Raw genomic sequence first — 24,343 nt, 5'->3', positions numbered from 1 at the left:
GGCCGCTGAAGTGGAGCAGTGTAGCAGCAAGGCCCTCTCACTATCATGCTTTCTATGCTGTGTGTGAGGCTGTGTGTGAGGAAAAACGATATGCTGTGTGTGAGGAAAAACGTGCAAGGGTGAGCTGAGAAAGATGGTAGCTTAATGCGCACTGTTTTCCCGCACGAGCAAGGGAAGAGAGGGGGGGGGGGGGTGCCCAGCTGTGGCTGCGTATGGCTGTCAGCACAGCTGAGTGCATACATGGCCAGAAAGTTCTATCTTTGAGGTACTGTGTCTTCCCATGCATTTATTGTTGAAGGCCACATAATCTTGGGTTTTGGATACGCATTGAAGTGAGGGGCAAACAAAGCATTCACTCCCCTCAACCTGCATTCTGCATGATTGTGTTGCCCCACTGCAGGCAACGCTATCAGCCGCAGTAGCGAAGTGTACGTGGAAGCGTCACAGGCTTCACTTCGTACCACCGATGTGAAGATATCGTCGATATGGCATGAGAAGCTGCATCTTTGGTCGCCGACTCTCAAATTCAACAAAATTAAATTCTTTTTTTCCAATTGCCCGACAATTCAGCAAATTTTGTGACCCCTTCCGTATACGAAAAATCCATCAGTGACTGTACTTAACTACATAAAAGGTCAAATTTCAATATAACGAAGTGCAGTGCTGATTTTCTTGACTTCAATATATGAAGGTTAAACTGTATATGAGGAAACTACAAGGCTTGCTCAAAAAAGTTACGGATCGCCACAATTTAGCAAGAGCATCTCTTCTAACCAAAATAATCTGGGCCTGTATTCACAAAAAATTTTTATGCACGGATTGTTCACATGCAGTCCAGTGGAACACTGAATGATTCTGTAACCATGATTTTTCTTGATCTTAGGAGAGACGCAGTTTCCATATTAGTGTTCTGTGCTCCACTGTGTGGTATCATCATCACCAGCAAGAAGCAGACCTTGCTTGGCTCGGCCTATGAGCGATCCTGGGTTTGAGCAGGTTCTGAGCCAATGTGGAATAAAGGGATGTTCCACAGATGTATGACTGACTGGCATCATGCATCACAGTACACTGTACTGCATTCTGTCTTGCTTTGCTACTATGGTGTCAAAAGAATTTTGGCAAAGATCAACAGAGTGTGACATGTAGTGAGTGCTGTAGCAAGTACCATATAGCTTTTTGTCAACATGAAAATGTGATGAATGCAAGTGAAAAGAATTCCAAGAGCGCGATGCTGAATCTGATGGGCATGAAACGGTTAAGGAAACTGCAAATGTGTGAATGCTAAGCACACAGATTGATGCCTTAAGTCAGAAGCTTGGTGCAGTTTTAGGCAGATTGGAAAGAAACTTCATAAGCAATGCAATTTGACTGAAGCTATGAACAAGGCAGTTGAAATGTTTTGTGCTAAGAACGAGGAGCTTTTGGCAATATGATTATGACACACATATAAAGAAGCTGACAAAAACATCAGAGGAGTTAACAGAAAAACTAGATGGAACAGTGAACAGAATATAGCTCAGTTGAAATACACTGCGGAAGCTATGCAAGTATAGGAATATTAAAATTCATGGAATTTGTGAGGTGCCTAACAAAAATTTATATTGTGCATTGACAGAACTTAGCTCGAGGCTACAGTTGCCAATACCGAAACATGAGGAAGCTGAAGCAATGCATCAACTACGAGCACGGCATAACATTATTGTGTCAATAATTGTTCGCTTCAGGGACCAGAAGACTACGGACATGTGGCTGTCAAAAAGAAAAGCGCTGAAGCACGATAACATTTTCATCAATGAAAATATGACAAGAAACCAGAAGCAGCTACTTTGGCAATGACGACAGCTTGCCAAGCAGAAAGGCTATCAGTATGTCTGGCCACAGAACGGAAGAATACTAATGAAGGAAGCTGAAGGCACACTGAAAAAACACATCAGGACAAAAGGGGACCTTGCTTTCATAATGTAACGGCTACATTTCACAATTCCAGTGATTGGAACGCTCATGCAAATGCTAAGACAGAGGATGAAAGGTTGCATATGAATCTAAACCTGCTACACATAAATAAACGCAGTTTAAAAAGAATTGGGATGAATTATGCTTATGTTTGAAAGGAGCAGTTATTCCGACTGATGTTAATGTTTTAACTGAAGTTAGTAGCATAGACATGCCTTTCGTAAACATGTATAACCTGAATGTTTCCCTGCATCATGCATACCTCCAGAATATAAGGAGGTATGCATGGTGCGGGGAAAATAGAAAAGATAGAGGTGTAATTGTATTCGTCCATAATGACTGGATATCGAATAATACTCAAGTAACCTTTAACCATGCAGAGGTGGTGAGTGAGTGAGTGAATAAACTTTTATTTGGACCAGCAAAATGCGATAAAACGCGCATCCGGCTAATCCCATGACGGGACTGGCAGATCTAGACTGCCGGCCCGATCGCGGGCACGCTGGACGGCCAGGATTTGGTCCTCAAAGACGGGACTTCGCAGGAGTGCGTCCCACTCTTCCTTGGCGAACTTTGGGCCCAGCGACCCGCACTCCCAGAGCATATGAGGCAAAGTAGCAACCTCACCACAGGCCACGCAAGAACAATTCGGATAAATCTCGGGATATATGCTGTTAAGGGACGCCGGATTTGGGTGGGAGTTCGTTTGCAGGAGTCTGAGTGTGCAGAGGTGGTGAAACTGTCTATAAATAAAATATGGATTATACGTTATGCGCAATATACAGGCCCCCTAATTTGTTTGCCAATGTTCTTATAGACGAACTACACATATTTTTTCAAAAATACATGAATGAAGCATGGTTAGTTTTAATTGGAGACATTAACATAGAGACAATGACTTAATCTAGTCGAGTTGTAATGGATTACCTAGATTTATTAACAGAATTTGGCCTAGAGGATGTAATTAAAGACTACAATCGAGAGGAATATCTTGGTTTGAAAATGTCAAAATCCTGCATAGATAAGCATTATTGTTCATTTTGCAAACGAGTGCTACATATCAGGTATAAAACAAAAATTAGCTGATTGCTTTGTGTTGATTGTGTAATTACAGATTAACATACTAAAATTTGTAATGGCTGCATTATTACAAAAAAGTATTAGATAACAAAGTAGTAGATTGATATATTCAAAATACTGATTGGATCCCCCTGTTACGAGTTGATTACATATGTTTGTACAAGAAAGTAACAAGAATATTTCAAAATATACATCTACAGTCGAGGAAACTAGTAAATAAAACAAGGAATGCTAACGATAAATGAATGGCAGATTAGCTAGTTCGTTTATGCTATCTTACAAATAAAACTTGGAAAAAGTGCTAATAAACCTAGAAAATCTCTCACAGAGAGATGAATATAGATCATTAAGTAACCTAGTAACTGCAAAGATTCACTAAATAAAACGAATGTACCTCATGCATAAGTTTACTTTAAAAAAATAATGATAGCAGGAAAAGTTGGGAAATGGTCAATGAAATGATGGGCAGATCAAAGAAGATGTCTATTAAAGACGAAAAAAAAAAAGAAATCCACCTTGTACCATAAATTCACTGCAACCTTCCCAAGCGTAGCAGAGGAACTGAGACGTATGAACTCTGATAAAGGTACCACATATCGTCCAAAATGTCATTGCATGCATTCTGCATATTTGCTGCCTGTTTCTGAATCTGACCTATATGCTATAAGGTGCCAGATGAAAAAGCACAAGCCACCTGGGTTTGATAAAATTCACTGTATTGATCTGTTCTACAACTTTAATAAGCTAAAGGAAGTTATTCTCAAGATAATAAATGGAATATATGAAATGGGTGACCGAATGAACTAAAGGTGTGTGTAATAAGACCATTATGTAAGAATGGCAAAAAGTCAGTGTGCTAACTACAGGCCAATCGCAATTTTATTGTTGTTATCCCATATCATGGAAAAACACATTGCATCTACCAATTCTGGACAAGATTTCTTTAAATAATAGCACAGTTCGAATTCACAAAGAACAAAACTTGATTACACTACTTGAAGAATTTGCATATCTTATCAACAATGCATTAAAAAGTAATTATGTAGTACTGGTACTGTTTTTAGGCCTGGCCAAAGCATTTGATACAATAGATCACAATACATTGATTGAAAAGTTAAACTGTTTGGGCTTTTGAAATGAATTTTACAATCTTTAGCAATTACTTTAAAATTTAGTATAGTGTGTAAGACCTTGTGTGTATGATACATAGGTAAATAAATAATAAATAGATAAACTTAGAGTGGACCTTCTCAACACATTACACTGGTGAAAATTAAACAGATTACAATTTAATCCAGCTAAAACTAAATTAATCGTCTTTGTGTCGCATCAACGATCATTAGTTCTGTTCCTTCTATTTGTATGCCACAGTACTCGATCCAGGCTAGCGATGACTGCATGTATTTGGGCGTCAGACTAGATAGAAACTTAAAATTCTATCACCACATTTCAAACGTAAAAAAGATGTCCTATGGTGTATGCATCCTCATTCGAGCTCGTCATTTTTTTCATGTTCTATTCTCTTATCATTGTATTGTGCATTCATTAATTTACATATTAACTACTGTATAACTACATGCGGTAATATATACAGTACTCATCTTGTGCCACTACAAATCATGCAGAAAAGAGCAATCAAAATAATAACTGTTAGCTTATACCACACCAATGCCAAACAATTATTACGAGCCAATAATATCCTCACAGTTTCTGGCATAATTAAATATAATCTAGGTATCTGGTTATGTAAGCATATCAACAATCCATTCCCCCTTTTATTCATCCCATGTTCTTCACTAGACAACACTAACAGTACAAGATTTGCTCTTAACAAGAACCTCATCTTGCCCGAAGTCCGAACTAACTGCGGCAAGCAAACTGTTCATTTCAGTGCTTATTTATTATGGAATTTGCTACCATTTGTTTTAAAATTAATGATGCTACACTCCTTTATTACAAAATTCAAAATGTTTCATTTTAAACAACCCAGTCTTGCATAACATTTTTTTTTGTATATGTCACATAATGTTGCATTTTCGTTTTCTTTGGTAAATACCACAGTTTACTACATCATGCTTACTAATCATGTATGAAACTGTTTAAACATGCCCAATTTTTTTTAAATTCGTTCATATTTCATATGTTGCTTGTTTTAATTCACGTTCTACTGTAGATCAATGGAAAATAAGCGCACAGGAAGACACACATGAACCACCGAGAAAAAGACAGTGCACTTATTTTCCGCCGATCTGCAATGCACCATCTAGCCCGTCTGCAGGTGTTGTTAAACTAGGTGTTCTACTGTTTTGATACTTACCGCCTTTCTAATTTGTTTATAGAGTTTTGTATTTTTTACTGTTGTTGCTATAACTAAGTCTACTTTTTCATTTGTGTATACCATCTACAGGAGATCTCAATTCAGTCTCCAACTCCGGGACCTCCTCCTGTATATTGCATTTTGTAACAACTTTGAATATGGTAATAAAATTTGATTCTGAAAGTATGAAGTACCACACAGAAGCACACTCGGACCATTGCTTTTCAATGTATATATATATTGTAACGTGGTTTAATTAACAAGTCGGAGCAATAGACAGGCAGGTCTGCTGATCGAAGCAGAGCACGCGAGCTCCGTTCTTGAGCGAGGTGTTGACGATGCACCTTAAGCACATGCCTGTCTTCTTTGCTACAACTTCCCTCTGGAGAACAGAGCGCCATCCTGGCAAGTCAAGAGGAGGAGAGGACGATTGGGTCATAGTAAGGTTCGAGTAGCTGCACATGCACTGTCTTGCGCCCGCGGCGCCTTAAGTCAGCGGATGTCTGTTGCACGAAGCGGTAGGGAGAGTGGTACTAAGCGAGCAGTTTAGAGGAAACACTGGGAGTGGTTGAAGATATTCAGAGCCAGACTAAAGAGTCCGGCTGATATGTGCAGGTGGGTGAGTCATCATTGCAATGGAACTTTTGCTGCCGTTGGTCTTCAGTCGTAAAAGAGCAGCCGAGCTGACAGCATTCCTCGGCGTATCTGGAAAGCTTCAGGCAGCGGCGTGCACTCGGATGGGACAGGTCGGTAAGGGAGTATCGTGTAGTGTACAGGAAGGCTTACGGCCATATATGAGGAAGAATGGGGAAAAGCCCATCATGGTCCGTGAGGCAGTGTCGTAGGTGTAAGTCACATATGGTAAAACGAGATCCAAGTTGGTGTTGTCGGATGCAATGTACATGGATAGCATGTCGCCAAAAGTGCGATTAAATCGCTCAGTGATGCTGTTAGCCTGCGGGTGATAGGCCATAGTGGTGTGATGGACAGTACAGCATACAGTAAGGAGTGTGTTAAGTACCAGGGAAAAAAAGACATGTCCTCGATCACTCAGAAGTTACTGGGGTGCACCATGGCAAAGTACAAAATGCTGCAAGAGGAAGGACACAACGTCGTGAGCTGTCGCGGTTGGTGGGGCCGCTGTTTTTGTATAACGCATCGGGTGATCTACGGCAACAACAATTCAACGATTCCCAGCAGGTCTGCAGGATAGAGGGCTGTAGAGGTCGATGCCGACGCAGTCAAATGGTCGAGAGGGGCATGGGATTGGCTGCAAGGAACCACAAGCACAGTGAGCAGGAGACTTGTGGCACTGGCATGCTGAACATGAGTGGATGTACTTCTGGAAAATAAAGGTGTATGTCCCACGCCAATAAAAGCGCAGGCGGAGCCTGGTGTAAGTTTTGAAGAGGCCAGTGCGGGCGCATTGTGAGCTTGCTGTGGAAAGCGGAGCATAAATCTGTGCGGAGGTGGCGAGGGACAATGAACAACCACTTGCGACTGTTGGAAACGTAGTTGCGCTGATAGAGCAGTCCATCCATACCGCAAAGTGAGAAGCTTGTCGGCAGAGAGCACGGGAAGGGCGAGTCGTCGTGGGGTTAGAAAGGCAGTCCAAAAGAGACGCAATCCACGGATCTTTGCGCTGTTCCGCAGCCAAGTTGACAGGCGCTGCTGCAAAAACAATGAGTCGATGACGAAAAGGGAAGTCGTGTCACTTGATTTAGGCGAGCGAGAGGGAGCATCAACGTCAATGTGTTTACGGCCAGACCGATAGAAAATGTGCATGTCGAAGTCCTCCAACAGGAGCGCCCAGTTGGCAAGGTCAACAGCCAACATAGGGCATGATGGTCGGTAACAACATTAAAGGGACAGAGGCATAGGTATGGGTGAAATTTTATAAGAGCCCAAATGATAGCTAAGCACTCCTTTTCTTTGACGAAGTAATTAGATTTGGTCTTGGTTACTGTACTGCTCACATAAGCTACTACGTATTCGCCGTATCCACTTTTGCGGTAAGCGAGAATAGCACCATGCACTATGCCGCTGGCATCCATGGGGACTTCTGTGGGAGCCATATGGCCGAAATGGCACAGTATGGGCAATGATATGAGCAGATGGTGCAATGTCGTAAATCTTCATCAATATCTGGAGTACAGGTAGAAAGGCCAGTGTTGCCTCGCAGGAATTGGGTCAATGGAACAATGATGGAAGTAAAATTTCTAAGAAAATGCTGAAGGTATGAGCAGAGCCCGATGAAGCTTCAATGTTCTTTTAGGGTTGCAGGCTTCGGGAAATTGGTGACAGCGTGAAGTTTTGAAGCGTTGGGTAAAATTCTCTTTGGAAACCACGTGTCCAAGTATCGGTAGTCACTTGGCGACTTTCTCATAGCGAGTTGGAGGCATGCATTAGTTAACCCTTTGAGGGTCGATTTTTTTCGCCATATACGATCGCCCAGGGTCGATTTTTTTATTGCAGATTCTAATTCTTCTTAGGGACTTATTTCGAAAAAAGATTTACCGTAATTTTTTTTGGGTGACCATAAAATAGGGAAAAAATATTTTGCGTTGGTATATATGTACTCTTCATTCATGAATAACAACAATAAAAAAGGAAATAAACTTATAAGAATTAAAAATTTGATGCATTGTTATACACATAGTTAAAGGCTTCGAAAATGCGCACATGAGGATATTTCGCAACTCTTACCTGTTCCTGCTCTTAAACTAATATTTATGCCCATTACGTAATCGAACTGCATAGGTGCGCGCACTCAAGAAAACTGTGTGGTTAAAAAAGCAAAACGTGCGACAAACTTTTGCTAATCTTCATCTTATCGCCAACCAGAGGCAAATAATTTTCGCGAGTGTCAAAAAAAAAAAAAAAAAAAAAAAGAAAGAAAAGAAAAAGAAGAAGCAAGCAAGCAAACAAGCAACGGAAACGCATGCACGGCAGCATCCTTCCTATGCGCCCTCTTGTGAGCACTAAACAAGTTAGAAACAAGCGGTCGCCCTTTGAGCAATTAGTAACGAGATAGCCAGCAGTTTCGCAAGCGCAAGAAGCCGAAACTGCCCGCGGAACAAAACCTCAACCACCGCCCGCCTGCGCGTGCGCCAATGCGCGAGCGGTAGTATATAAACGCGCGGGAGCAAACTAGCTCTAAAGCAAACCAATCAACGAAAACCGAGAGAGGGAGGCACGCAAAAAACATTCCCTGTATTCCCACATAGTGGCAGCACATGATAGAAAAGAAGAAGTTAGGAAATTGGAGCGCTTTTTAAACGTACAGACGGCGCCGTAAATATACGGCATCCACCATTTTTGGACTTGTTCGCTGTGCCGTATATTTACGTCATTGACCCTCAAAGGGTTAAAGGGGCACTAAAGGCAAATACTAAGTCGACGTGGACTGTTTAAATACTTGTCCTGAAACCTCGCAACACTTATTTTGTGCCAAGAAAAGGCGTAGTTTACGTGAAAATTGTATCTAAAGGGTTCAAATACCTTTTCCGAAATTCATATCTCCTGCCACTCAACCAGGGAGTGGTGACGTTGCAAACACCATTACCGCCCTTTGCTGCTGTCAGTGAGTAAAACGGTGCCCAACAGACGGTGGCACCGAACCAAGACAGAGCGGCGGATTTGCCGCCGCAGCTGCTTATTGGTCAAGTGGCATAGACTGTTTGGGCATCCCGCGACATCACATGCAAGTTGAATTCTCTGCTACTTGCAGTTTGTGCAAGTTTCGCAAGCCAGCAAAACCAGCACAGCACTACGCGATCAGGAAAGTACTGAAATGCGAAAGCGTGGGCGACGCAGAGTCGAGTGAAAACGAAACTTTTCAACCGCCAGCGTCGTTGTCAACGGTAATTTCAATGAGTTCTTTTTTCTGAGCATGAAATGGAACTGGACAAGTAGCATTTTTTGTCATCTTGTAATACAATACGAGGATCTTTTTTGCAACAAGTAGTTGAGTACTAGTGACAGAATTTAACTGAGGAGTGCTTTCGTCATCGGGCAACTGCTTGAATGTCCTGGAGGTGTCTCTGATTATGTTCTGCATTTACCTCAATTTCTTGATTATTAAGGCTCTGTTCACGATAATATTGATTCCTTAGAGATTCTCGAGCAGTAATCCATCACTTTAGCTTGAATTAGTGTTTTCCTTTAGTGTCCCTTTGAGCACTGCAAGACCTGCTCGAGATGGCACAGATGAGAGGTGAAGTCAGAAGAAAAGACAACCATGCCATAAAGGCAACATAAGCACGTCTTCCATTTTAGACCACGGAGGAGATTGTCCATCATTCGTTCAAAAGTAGCAGGGACATTGCAAAGCCCAAATGGCATAACATGAAATTCATACAGGCCGTCTGGTGTAACAAAAGCTGTTTTGGGGGGATCAGCTGGAGCCATGGGCACGTGCCAGTAGCCGAGATGCAAGTCCAGTAAGGAAAAGTACTCCGTGTCTTGCAACAAATTGAGACCATCGTCGATGCACGGCAAAGGATACATGCCTCTACGCATTATCTTATTAAGACAGCGGTAGTCCACACAAAACCAGACGGATCTATCTTTTTTCTTTACAAGGACTACAGGGGGTGCTCAGAGACTGTAAGAAGGTTGAACAACTTCGTGGTGAAGCATATCACTGACTTGGTCTTCAATAACACGGCGCTCTGTCGTTGATATGTGGTAAGGTTGCTGGCACAGTGGCAAAGCGTGGACGCCTGTATCGATCTCGTGATACACCGTTGATGTGCCACCCAAAGTTGCTTGTTGACAATCGAATGTGGAGCAGTACTTGCGAAGCAGTTTGAGGGGCTGGTAACACTGTGTGGGGTGCAGGAGGGCATCCATAGAGCTGTTGAAGATGTCCGGTGTAGACAGGGAGCAAGTAGGGCAACAAGCCAATGAGCTGATCTCGGATCAGGTGCAATCAAGAGGTAAGAAATCTGCACTTGCTTTTGTGGGAGTTTCAGGTTCATCACCGCAGTGTGCATTGCAGCCTGCTTCTGCACAAACACCACTGGCAATAATTTAGCGTGCAGGAAACCAATGAGCGACTCCATCAGGGTCATTGTCAAAGACGGGCCATTGTCAATCTCATTGTCACTGTCGCGGCTGTCATCGCTTCTGTTGCACAATGCTGCTGTATGTCGCGACAAAGATTGCCCCGTCGGATATCTCTTCGCAGAACGAGGCAGCATGACCTGCATTCAAAAACTCCTACATCGAAGCACCACCTGTTTCATCATCAGTAGTGACGTGCTCCCAGAGCTTGGTAACGTCAGTGGCTTCCACCGTGTTGGTTTCACTACCTTGAGGGTTTCCCCTTCCTGGCATACAAAGCCGCCTTTTTCATTGATCGGCATGGCCCCTGGTTGCAGCCATCATGATTGCAGCACTCCTGCATGGGCTCATACTTCTTTGAGTCTTGCAAAATTTGCAGCTTTGTCTCAAGCAACACAGCTTTGTGCTTTGTCAGCACCATCTTCTACTGGGCTGCCCGCTGCTTGTGGGCTGCTTCCGTGCTCGTTGAGCAAGTGTAGAAAGGCCGGGCACCGATTCGTTTTTTGCTCTTTTTCCCTTTCTATCTTCATGCGTGGAGCATAGTTCCACAGCATAATGGAGCACGATTGTGGGCAACGTGGAGCTTACAGACGCGAAGCGGCTGGCGCCAACTGTGGCATGTTGTGCCAACTCGCGATGCTCTCCGTAACTTTCCCAATTGACACGTGGGCGGGACTCTCAGCATCGTTCGTTTAAGGTGAACTTAGCAACGCAAATGTCACAATTATTGTGCATGAAAAACACTGTCCAGAAGGCAAAATTTTGATTGTTATATCCAATATGCAGTGAATAAAATATCATTACATATGCTTGTATTCTCATAGCCCTAAGTGCAAAAGTCGATACTCTTAAGGGAGACACTGCATCAATAAATTTTTTTTTATTTCTGAGTAGATTTTGATGCAACTTGCATAGTTGATGTATTTCCATGTGCTTATTTAAGATGTACATTCAGTTTTCTTGCACAGTAAATATCTTTCTAGAAATTAAACAAATTAACAACCTGCATTGAAGTGGTATTTACTAAACTATATATGGTGTAATATATGTAGAACCGCATTCATACATTTTGGAAAAAGCAGCAAGAAAAAATGCCCTAACTGGGAAAATGTACGATCCGAAGTAACTGAAAATTTGAGACTCAACTATTGTTGACATCAACGTAGTGTGAAGCGTCGCACAGATTGTTGTGGCATGAGACGCCAACGCGCGCGTGGAGCTGGTGTTGTTCTGGTGGCCCAAGATGCGTTTTATTATTTTCATATTGCGTAGTGTTTTAAGAGGGCGATGGGAAACCGAAACGAAATTGAGCTGGTGGGCGACGCCCGATGCTGCCAAAGCGAAACGTGATGCTCACATCACGCCATGCCTGCAGCAGGGAACGGCGGCATGTTTGTATTATGACCTACTAAAAGCATGCAGTACGCTACCAATGACACCACGCACTGCAAAACAGATAGGTGAAGAAGCTTATCACAATAGGTTAGGCGGCGATAGCTGTGAATGCGGCGTGCGACGACCTGGGCGGAGATTTGCTGTTACCACAGTAAGAAAATGTGCGCGTCGTTGTTTTCACGTGAGACGGGCAGCTATATACCATTCTCGATTGTGCGCACCTTGCGCCTTTTCTTGTTCACACGGGATCTAGTGGCCAGAAAACGCATATGATCGAAGCTAACAGCAGGGAACGGCGGCGCATTTCGGTTATCACCTGTTAAAAGCGTGCGCTACGCTTCCGACAGTACCACGCGCTGTGAAATAGATAGGCGAAGATGCTTATCGCAACAGGATTGGTGGTGATAGCTGTGAATGCCACATGCGACGACACCGGAGAACATTTGCTGGTACCGAAATGAGAAACTGAGAGCGCGCCGGCGTTTTCACATGAGATGGGCGGGCGAGTATTGCAGTCAAGCTGCCGCGGCGGTGGCGGGTAGCTATACACTGGGCCGCGATCTATTACGCGTTCGAAAAGCCGACGTTCGGTTTCACCCCAGGGCTTGATCGCACGCGCCTAGCACATTTTCTTGTTTACATGGGATCTAGTGGCCATAAAGCGTATCATATGATCGCAGTTTGGCAACATACTGAACGTTGGTGCCAAAAAATTTTGTTTTCCAGGAACTTATGAACCGGTAAAAAATGAGTAACTCTATTCGGCCATTTCTTGTGTTCTCGATTGCGAATGTTGGCGCTGGGAAAACGTACATAACAGGAATGTATCAACGAGGTTCTACTGTATATCAACATATAAAAATTATCTTGAGTAATAAGAGTATGCAGTGGTACAAGAATGAATTCTCTAGACTGATTTGAACTAAAGACAGCATGTCAAACTGTTTAAAGTATGGACCCATAGTAACATCTAGGGCAAATTATCTTTCTTTAATATTTCTGTCATAATATTTGCCTATATTATATGCCCACAACAATATCTATTTTTCTACCTTTCTGATAAAGAAATAATTATTGTGATAGGATAAATAAAAGAAAGAGATCACTCCAAAACAGTGACACTGACAAAAATGCTGTCTTGAGAAAACGAGGAAAAACATTACACAATCTGCTTACGATGATTACAGCAGGGGCTAAATCAATCATGGATGATACAGGGATCCAATCAAGCAAGAATAAATGCTCTACACCAATATGGAGCACTGGGATGCATAAAGATATTTGCGCCCATTTTCGGCTCCATAGAGCAGGATCTTCCCTTAAGTCGACTCATCGTTATAACCAATAAATTGTTATATCTGGTATCGTTATAAGTGGACTGCACTGTAGTGCAAGTACAACAATTCCACCTACAAATTGGCAAGTGGCGATAATGGGCAGAAGGACTGGCGGGGAGTCGAGAAGTCAGATGCGATTCAGGAGGCAATGAGAAGAGCTGAACTGGAGAGACGTAAGACAGTTCAGGTTGGTCAGCTTGGGGAAGCCATAAGTGATGTCAACAGAACCGTGCCACATGACCAGAGAGACCACAATAGAAGCATATTTGGCGATTGTCGGGCATTCGCCATGATCCAGTGTTAACTGGTAACCTCGTGACCAACGCGGGAGGTAGCAGACATGATGGTACAGCGGGCAGTGGTGGCGACATCAGCGGCAGAATCCATGCTACAACTTCGGTTATGTGATAGGTGCAGGCACTGGCAGCGGAGCACGGGGGGGAAGGAGTTGCTTCAGATACTTGCTCCTGTGTCATCTGTCACAGGTTTAAAGTCAAAGAAGGCGTAGAGCTTGGAATGGCAGTGAGTAGAGACAGCTGCTAAGCGACTTCAGCACGAATGAACTCTTTGATCTCGCAGACCGGATGGCCGTGGTCAGGAACTGCGGTTAACTCTTTCGTAACCACGCCTACTCAAATCGATCACCGGTGAATGATGCTTTAGATCGCCAATAACGACTTATTGGAGCCATTTCTTATCCATATAAGGCCATTCAGTAGTTAGTACAGGCACTGCACTTTCAAAATCAGTTTAAATTTTTGCAATCCGGCGATGTCGTGATTTTTGACGGACCTTTTGACAAACTAATGTGCTTATGTTGTAGCGAAAAGAGGTGTGGCTGTCACCTTCTGCCGCACTAGCATCAAAATTTTGTAATCAAATGACTCCCAGCATGTCACAAATTAAATTATATTGCCGGCAATGCTGTCCAACAGGGCTTAGCGGTGATAATTAACTGAAAACGATGCCACCTGTTCACTAGTGAGCTTTGGTTTGGAGTCTGAGTGCTCTTATTGCACTAAAGTGTATTTCTGAAGGTCCGTTGCATGTCCAACATGTGGACCCGGCTTTTGCAACCAGTTTCCAAGAGTTCTGGTAACACTTTTCTTGTAAAATCCTGGCAAGGGGCGCTGCCGATGTCACTGCGCAGTTATCGAAAGTCGCTCCCATGGCGTCGTCCCGCATGGCTGCGTCACAAGAAAAGCATCCTGCTCGAAACTATGCTGCACCTGCACTTGAATTTAGTGATGAGGACTCCAGTTATGATTCCGAAGATGACAGCAAAGCAGATTCAAGCTTTGACGGCAAAGGTCGTTTGAGTCAGCATCGGACATCCACAGCTGTTCACACGAGAGTTTCCTTTACGGCCTTGAGAGGTCTCCTTCCTTGTGCACGCTTATCTGCCGATCTTTTTTTCACGACCTGAGAGCTCTGCTGATTATCTTCAGGGTGCATACTTCACTTGGTTATGATGTGCTGCCATCAGCAGCAAAGAAACTTCTGTTCACGCCAAGAGGGCTGCCCGTAGCACATCTCGGCCCAGCACTACGGATCAGTGCAAGACAGTTTACAACGACTTGAGATTTCTTTCTACTGTTATTCTTTGCAGAGGTGATAAAGACAATGTGCAAAAATGCAAATAGATATGCTTGGATGCATAATCTTGTAGTTGCCAAGCTACAATGAAAGCAATTGATCCTGGAAGAGGTACATGACTCTAGACGAACTGGTGAAGTACATTCCTTGGACTTCTCATCAGACCATCCTCAGAAGATGCCAAAAAGCCGGAACTGCAAAATTTGTTATGAGGACCACAAATTTGAACAAAAACCATACGTTTTGTGGGAGAATTGAGGAATGCACCTATGCTTCACAAAATACAACTTTTCACAGCTATGTGACTGGACACTAACACATCTAAAGAAAAAAGACATCCCACAAGAACACATAATACGAGAGTTTCGAGCTATACAAGAAAAATATAAACATTACACGGAATTTTACACCGACGGCTCCAAAACACAAGAATGCGTAGGTGTCGGAATAATTACGAAAAATTGGCAAAATAGCATTCGGATAAATAATTTTTCTTCAGTGTTTACCGCCGAAGTTTTCGCAATATGGACGGCAGTAAAAAAAATTACCAGTGACAAGCAGACGAATGCTATCATATATACCGATTCGTTAAGCGCACTCAGAGCTCTAAACCTTAACTCCGCGTCCGAACCCCTACTTGGTGACATCCTAAACATGTTGGCTTATAACGAATATGGAAGAACAATACGATTATGCTGGGTCCCAAGCCATGTCGGGATACCAGGGAATGAAGCAGCAGATAGATGCGCGTTCATGGCAGCACACAAAGGTATAACGCAAACAACACTTCCATACCAAGACAGTATCCGAGCTATTCATAAGGCCCTGACATTAAAGTGGCAACTAGAGTGGGACACATGCACAAATAACAAGTTACACACAATAAAACCCGTGCTTAGAGAATGGAAGTCGTGCTGTCACCAGCAACGCTTCTATGAGGTGATCCTATGTAGACTCCGAATCGGGCATACGCACCTGACCCACAATTTTCTACTTCAAAACGAAAACCCGCCAACTTGCGAGAAGTGCCATGAACCACTCACCGTTATGCACATTATTATGACATGTCCAAATATTGAAACACAGAGACACAAGCTTTTACAGAATCTCTATAACTTACACATACCTTTACACCCAGCCTCAATAGTCGGAGATGAACCGCTAGTACCTTTCGCTGACTTGTTCAGCTTTCTAGAAGAAACCGGTTTTTTACACAGACTCTAAAATAACGCTGCTTCCACTGTTTAAAATTTGAATCCTTAATATCTTGTGGCTGGCGCAGCATGGCCTTAGTTGCTTTTGCGCCATAAAACCCGAATTAACTAACTAACTAACTAACAAAATCCACAAACTGCTTCACCGCATGGCATAAGCGATGAACTAGTCTTAGTTTCTTTTTTTTTGTATCCGAAGAACAGCGCTGTACTGAGCATTTTTTTTTCACACTATTCCCGGGTTATTTATCTTTGAAATGTATATTCTGAATTTTTTTTATATTAATATTTTTGTAGATGGTAGTGACAAGAGTGACGGGGCCCGGCACTTTAATATCAGCACTAGAGTGACGGGGCCCGGCACTTTAACATCAGCACAACAGTGACGGGGCCTGGCACTTTAACAGCAACACTGTAGCGATGAGGCCGTCACTACAACGATGTCGGTATTGGGAGCGTGCATAAAGCACCGTGGCATAGAGTTTCATACAACTATGGGAGCAAGGACTTACAGAGTCGCCATCTGTCAGAAGCGCCTCACTTGCATGGCCTGAGGAATAACGGGGCGCGCTCCGCATAGGTTTGGCTATCAACGCTAAATAAAGATACTACGCGGGAGCCCTCCTGGACATTTTTGCAAGCACTCTTGAAATGACAGAAGTATTGTACCTTTAAAATAATAATCTTGGACAAACAGAAAGCACAGAATGGTTTACAGACGCTACCTCTTTACCTACTATGTGCAGTAAGCTGGGACACTGTGCGCGGTCACCGCAATCGATTCCCCCGAACCGGTTTCTTGCGTGAAAGGTAGGCAATCGCTGAGAGAAAACTATGCGAAATATGTTCTTATAGTGAGCTGTCTGCGTAACCAAATGGAGCAAAGCAGAATGAAGCTTCAATGCAGCGATCACACTGACTCGCGGTGACCGAATGCGCGTCTGCATGCATGTCCGCGCACAATGTTTCGCTTTTGCTGCGAGCGCGTTTTCGCACCGTGCCATGAGCTTTATGCCGCAGTATATGAGCATTTGACAGTACGCAAGCAACCGTTGTTACATAGACACTATCAGAGCTGTTAAAAAATAATTTCGTTATAGCTAGGCTTCGACGCCTACGGCGATTTTGTGATGTGCCGTCGCGACGATTCAGTCTTTCCCTTTTCTTTTCTTCTAAAGTCTTGGAAGTTTCAATAATTATTTCTCAAGTTGCATCACACTGTATGTTTATCGGTCTTCTAAGTGAGCAATTACCAGCTGCTTCTTTTTCTTAATCCAGTACAATATTCATTGTCTTGTGCTACACTAGCATGAACATATGCCATGCCTTTTTTTTTAAATTGCTTTTTACCGTTCCCTTTCCATTCTAGTGAACTTTCCTTCTCTCTTTCTTTATTATTATCATCATAGGTGTTACAGTGAATACGCAAAAGACTGTTGGACCCAATAGCCGCAGGCTAGTGGATGGGTCCGGATATGCGAAATATAATAGACATTCAGTACAAGCATAGGGGGATCAATACAGGGGATAAATGCAACACATTAGCACATTACAAACAGAAAAAAAAAAAGGATCTTTTTTTTTTATGGCATGCATAGAAGTGATAACCAGTTGCATAAATTATCAAACTGCAAACAGCAGAATGCCAAGCAAGAGTACAGGCACAAAACCAGTAGTTTATAGCTAACGAATAGTGCTTTGCCAAAATTTTGTGTTTCTTATTTCGGAGGGTATGTTGTACCATGTCTAAACTCCAACAAATTCATGTAGTCTTTTGCCATATACATTATGTACAGGAGGCAGATTGAAATTTCCGGCGGCAGTACTTCTGGTAGCATGTGATGATGAAAAAAATATGGACACAGGGAAAGGATGATCACGTTTCACAACACTGTTTACGTAGCTAGCTGTTTTGTGCTCACGCATAAGATCGAATGACAATATGTTTAGTTGATTGAACAGTGGCCTGCTGGGTGTATCGGTTATCGAGTGCATCACGATTCTTAATGCCCGCTTTTGCATAACAAAATGGAGCATAACAGAATGAACTTCAATGCAGCCGGGCCCCGCCACTGCAGTACAAATGTTAAAGTGCCAGGCCACGTCACTGTAGTGCATATGTTAAAGTGCCGGGCCCTGTCACTGTAATCACTACCTTTGTAGATACAGTGAAACCTCGTTAAACCGTAGTTGGCCGAAGCTCGGAAAAAGTACGTGCTAAACGGTAGTACTGTTTAACCGAAATAGCATGAGATCGACCACTTACCTGTCAAAAACGGAACTCAGAGAGAGTGCGATGAAAGAGGAAAAGAACATGCAGTATTTATTCACTTCGCGCGACTAAAGTGTTATTTTCGTTTGATGCCGCGGCGGCATAGCAGCGACGACAGCGGCCTCAAACTTACTGAAGCTGCGAGGCAGCTTTTCAGCCAGCCCCCCTCTTCTTGGCAAACACTCGCATGGCAGATTCCTCGTCGGTGTTACGTTTTCTCCATGCATGCGCGTGGTAGCGCTGCAGAAGTGCCGGGGCGCCTTTTTCATTGCGGGGTGCTGTTCTCGTCGCGACGATTGCATTCATGAGGCTGATGTAACGCGCAGCTTCTGCCACTGTCGGCGCTGAATCGCCCGTGCTGTCGCTTTCCGTGTCGTCCTCATCACTTTTGCTAGCTGACACTTTGGCAAGAACAGAGGCAACGATGGCGAAAAGTCAAACCTCGCAGCTGACATCTCTTCGCGGTTGCAGCAGCGCTGCCGAGCAACTTCTTCGCATTCCAAATGCCACACACCGTAGTCAACAGCAGATCCCTGTCGCATGCCAGCGCCGACTTCTTCGTGTCATGTTCGATAGCACGAAGAATGTCTAATTTTTCTTCTATGCTGAGCATCCAGTGTCTTTTTTAGCCGAGCTTCAGCATAACACGAGTCCTCGTACGCGACGCCACAACACACTCTGGCACGCCGCCGAAATGATGATGTGGCTTCATGCGCGAACGCACAGGGCGCTTGGAGGCTGTTGTTCTGATCTCTGAGGCTTGTTGTTCTGCCGGGCCGCCCGATGGAGACGACGCACCGCCGTTATTGCACACCGAAAAGTGGAACACTACGTGTTAACCAATACATACGCAATAAGCTGGTACGGTTTATGCGGATACAAAACACATTATGTTCAATGGCCGCTGAGTCGGGGATTTGACTTTACTACATTTAAAACGAAACTACTGTTTAAGCGGGTACGGTTTAACGAGGTTTTACTGTATCATGTTTCTTTTTGTGTTTTTATCAACTGGCAGCAAAAATGGCGCTTTCCAGAATTTGTATGTTTTACCTAATAATTTTTTTTTGGCAACGTATGTTTTTGGAAAGAACATTTCATTATGCACAATATGCTATGCTGCAATGTATGCTGGAATATTATTTGTAGTGGTAGATAATTTTTTTCTGAGATCTATAAAAAACTACCATTTTCTTGCGGTAACGAAAGAGTTAAGCTTGAAACCAAGGCATCTTGCGTGGAAGAACACCAGGCCAGGAGAAGTCTGTGGAGTTCATCATAACTCTGACAGTGGTCAGCAACTTCGACAACGATTTGCAGGTTTTTTTATAGGAGCATTTGAAAGGCATTAACTTCGGTGACCCTGATAAGATACGACCGGATCTTATCAGATACGGCCATTGATGCATTGATGTGCTTGCAAAGGTCGTTTTCCTGCATATCTTATCGAATTTGGTCATTGATGCATTGATGCGTTTGCAAAGGTCGTTTTCTATGTAGTTGCTGAAGTTCTCACCGGGCTGTTCGCAACGGTTGCACAAGCACTCTTTGGCACAAAGCTTTCGCACCGCAGGGCGACCGAAAACTTGCTTGAAGCTCATCTTCAAGTCGGACCAGGTGCGAAGGTCAGATTCGTGGTTGCAGAACCACACATTTGTGATGCCCATGAAGTAAATGACTGCATGGTTCAACTTATAAGCATCGTCCCATTTGTTGTGGGCACTCATGCGTTTGTAGGATGAGAGTAAATCTTCAATGTTGTTTTCGTTAGAGCCGCTGAAGATTGCTGGATCCCATTGATGCAACGAGCCGGAACATAGATGGCTGGGTGAGGCCGGTGGTGGTGTTTGGCTTGTGTCATCAAGCATGATGGGTGGCAACTTCCGACTGTGGAGTTCCAGGGTTCAGGAAAGCAACCTCCACCAAATATGTAACATGGTTTCATTAACAAGCAAGAACGATACACAGGCAGGTTTGTTGATCGAGTGTCCGGCACCGAGCACACGAGCTCTGCTCCCGAGCGAGGCGTTGACGATGTGCCTGAAGCACCCGACTGTCTTCTTGACTACAATATATATACATATATATGATCTCGGTCTATTAAAAACAAAGTCGAAGCTGTTTCAATATGCAGATGACAGAGCACTTTCCCTCAAGGTGTACGAATATAAAGTAGAGAATCAAACCTTTCAACAGGATATTAGCAATGTACTAGACTGGTATGAGAAAATGCAATCTTTGTAAATCTTCATGCACTGTATGCTGTAGGTGAGAGCGAAAGCATGCGAAGGTGAGCAGTGAGGGCTGTTGGCTCAATCTTGCTTGCACAAGAGAGGAAGTGTGGTGCCTTCCACTGCGCACAAGGCAATAGGGGGGGGGGGGGAGGGGAGAGTGTTCTACTCTGGCTGCGTATGGTGTGGCTGAGCACGGCCGCACAGACCCTATTTTGAAAGCCACCTGCTGTGGGTAGTCTAGGCACGCCAAGGGCTGATGGCTTCGTGTGCACTGTGTTCTCGCAGCTTAGTTTGTGCTGAAATGAGAGGCAGAAAAAAGGGTAATTCACTCGCTGCTGCTGCCACTCTTCTTCACGCCAGTGTTCTGAAAGTGAGTGTCAACGGTCATCGAGTGAGATGTGTTCATGTTTGCCTGGGTGCAAGTTTGCTTTTTTCAGCCCTTTGACAAAAAATGAAGACTTGCTGTCAGGTAAGAGCTAACAACATGTGGCATTATGATTTCCATGTGTTCTGAACTTCCAAGCCTCAAGAGGGAAGCACAACGTATCATGCACAGGAAGGCCCATTACACTCTTGTGGTGAACTTTTCATGCGGTAAAACAGTTTGTAAATGTCTTACAGCCTTCCTGCGTCTCTTCACATATCAACTTTTTTGCAGATGACTGCGTAATATTTCGAGAAATAACTAGTTCTAACGATACTACTATTCTACAGTTTGATCTTGATGCCGTGTCCGATTGGTGTAAGACTTGGTGCATGGAATTAAACACTAAAAAATGCAAAGTCATGCGTGTAACTAGATCTACTAATGCAAATGTTTCATATCATCTTGATAAAGTTCCTTTGGAAGTAGTATTGTCATATAGATATCTTGGCATCACTATATCCTCAAAACTAACCTGGAATGATCACATTGGATCCATAATCGCCAGCGCCAACAAAACACTTGCATATCTTCGCCGGAATTTCTCATGCGCTCCTCAGGCTCTTAAATTTTTACTTTATAAAACACTAATTCGTTCGAAGGTGGAATACGCCACCTCTGTTTGGGACCCTTTCCATGACAATCTAATCTACTCACTCGAAATGGTTCAAAATAACTCTGCACGTTTTATTATGTCTAATTATGCTCGAACCGCGAGTGTGACTAATATGAAATCGAGCCTTGAACTACCATCACTAGCATCTCGCCGTAAGATTCATCGCTTGTGTCTTTTTCACTGCATATTTCACCATCGTTCACTACACGATGATTTCATCTTTCCTCCCCAGTATGTATCATCACGCACTGACCACCGACATAAAGTAGCCGTTTCTTTTTGTAGGACTTCTACTTTTCAGTGTTCATTTTTTCCCCAGGACTTGTGAGGAGTGGAACCATCTTCCAACCACTACTGCAGAAATTACAGACCATCAACGTTTCAAGAATGCTTTAACTAACAGTAACTAATTAGTTCTTTACCTCATGTTATTTTTTCGTTGTTTCTTCTTGTTTGCTTGTGCTTACCTATATCATCTAGTCATTTTACATTGTTTTATAGTTTGGTGATTTGTATTGATTTGATTTGTTAATTAGAGTACTGTATTTGTATTCGTACATTATATATCTCCATGTATAAGTGTATCTTTTCACAGAAATGTTTTCTTTTTTTTGCCACTCCCCTCTGTAATGCTTCGGCCCTGAGGGTACAATAAATAAATAAATAAATGAATAAATAGTGGAATTTGACCTTTTATGCAAATAAGTAATGTCACTGATGGAATTTTTTTTTTAGACAAAACTGGTCACAAAGGTTTCGGAATTAGCACTGGGCAATTGAAAAAAGTGAATTTCAACAATAAAAAATGTTTTGTTTTGTTGAATTTGAGAGCCGGCGTCCAAATTAGATAAGGTTTCATGCCATCTCAACAATACATTCACATTAGTGGTACGGATGAAGCCTGCGAAACATTTGCATCCATGCCGCCGTGGCAGCTGATAGTGTTGCCCACTGAGGGATGACACTATCAGTGGACTACTCAGGTAATGGCAAACCCCCACCCTCCCCTTGCACGCACAGGAAGACCACATACATCAAGACACCATCTTTCTTGGGTCATTCTTGCACCCACAGCAGCCTCCGCATTATCTTATCGCACTTGGACTTTATATATAGACAATGATAGGGTCTTGTGTTTTGTACTATACCACTACTCATGTTTATCACTGTTATGGCCACACAAGGCAAAGAGAACCAGCCAAAAAAAAAAAAAAAAAAAAAACCAAGTCGGGCGGAGCACACACTCGGCAATACGTGGCGCAGAATGCATCATACAAATGCATGATGCACTGCGCCGACACCACCCTCACCAGTTATGACTGACTTTCTAAATTAAATTAAATTATGGGGTTTTACGTGCCAAAACCACTTTCAGATTATGAGGCACGCCGTAGTGGAGGACTCCGGAAATTTCGACCACCTGGGGTTCTTTAACGTGCACCTAAATCTAAGCACACGGGTGTTTTCACATTTCGCCCCCATTGAAATGCGGCCGCCATGGCCGGGATTCGATCCCGCGACCTCGTGCTCAGCAGCCCAACACTATAGCCACTGAGCAACCACAGCGGGTGACTTTCTAAATCAGGCGCTGCGAAATTTCATAGGCTCTTACTAGCTGAATTTTGAAAACGCGTTTCGGCTAAGGCGTTGGGACCTACATAGACTTTTAGACCTTACCTGGCCGGCACCTGGCCCGTCAGCTTGAACACCCACAACTATAACGGTAAGAACGTGAAAAATTACCTTAAGCTTAGCTTCGTGGAGTCCGTATACCTTTTCACTTGAGAAGTTTCTGCATTCCAAATCAAACACCTAAAAAGAATGCATAAGGAACAGTAAGCAACTATTTGGCACATTACCGCACAGCAGTGGCGCACACGTTAGTCTCATTCAGCTCTGTGCATCACAACAGTGACCTCAAAACATCATATTCGACAATCAGTGGATTCGGGTTAGTTGGTGGCGATCTATGATCCCTTGTTGCATGAAAAAATGGGGAGACTACACAAGCGTAAACTGCCAAATGAAGGTTTAAATTCATACTTATACACTGTGAACAAGGCCACATCAACATTTCGGTTAACAGTTTGCACTTGTGTGCAAACTTAACTTCTTGCAAAAGGTAATCATGTCATACTCATGGTTACACTATTTTGAAAACGGAACATCATGTGGCAGTTCATATTTAATAATGGCAGTTGGGCTATGATAAATGATGGGGTGAGAACTCTGAATTTCTTTAGTCTACTGTTGCAGTTATTTATCATGCCACAAAAAGTTAGGGACAAAGGCATTTCTGCTTTTTAGTCTTGAAATGAGACCCATGCAACCAGGGACTTTGCCCAAGACCAATATGAGGACATCACGGCACAAAAAACATGCTGAAAAAGTTTTCAGAACATAAGATTTGTGACGACATCACTTTTTTTTTTTATTGCCAACACAGCCGCTTCAAAACTGAAGGATGTACTGTATACGTACTTCCTTTTCAGATAACCACCTTGCATTCCAGAATTACAGGCTGAGGGGCAAATCCATAGGAAAATGCCCTTTTCACAACTTCCATGCCCTAAAATCCTGAGCAGTCAGGTGTAGGTATTAATGAAGTGCTTTACTAACTGTGCAGAAATCCCATGCGCGATGCCCGAGGTCCATGAAGTAATTATGAAAGTTCCTTTAGTTCATCTGCAATTACTTCATTTTTACCGCAATCACATATTACATGAAAGCCAGAGGAATGCCGACAACTGAAGTCCATACCCAAGGATGTATGCATGAATGCATGACCCGTGTGAGTACCCAAAATTAATTTTTTTCCTCTATAGGTTAATTTCCTGC

At 43.2% G+C, this 24,343-nt stretch overlaps 1 protein-coding gene across 4 annotated transcripts in view; it reads right to left on the bottom strand.

Moving 5' to 3' along the window:
• LOC126548475 (uncharacterized) overlaps positions 1–24,343 on the bottom strand; it is a 215,144-nt gene that overhangs the window by 26,293 nt on the left and 164,508 nt on the right. For 3 of the 4 annotated variants that reach the window (XM_050196669.3, XM_055063729.2, XM_055063728.2), the window contains one exon: positions 23,249–23,317. In XM_050196669.3, the coding sequence (XP_050052626.1) occupies positions 23,249–23,317 (69 nt within the window). Of the gene's footprint in view, positions 1–20,220; positions 20,762–23,248; positions 23,318–24,343 lie in introns of those variants that run through there. The other variant, XM_072289373.1, reaches the window with a different exon arrangement.

This window comes from Dermacentor andersoni, chromosome 1, assembly GCF_023375885.2.
Source record: "Dermacentor andersoni chromosome 1, qqDerAnde1_hic_scaffold, whole genome shotgun sequence".
Taxonomy (NCBI): Eukaryota; Metazoa; Arthropoda; class Arachnida; order Ixodida; family Ixodidae; genus Dermacentor; species Dermacentor andersoni.
Note: the sequence above shows the minus strand (reverse complement) of the source record. Positions and strands in the feature narration are given on the sequence as shown.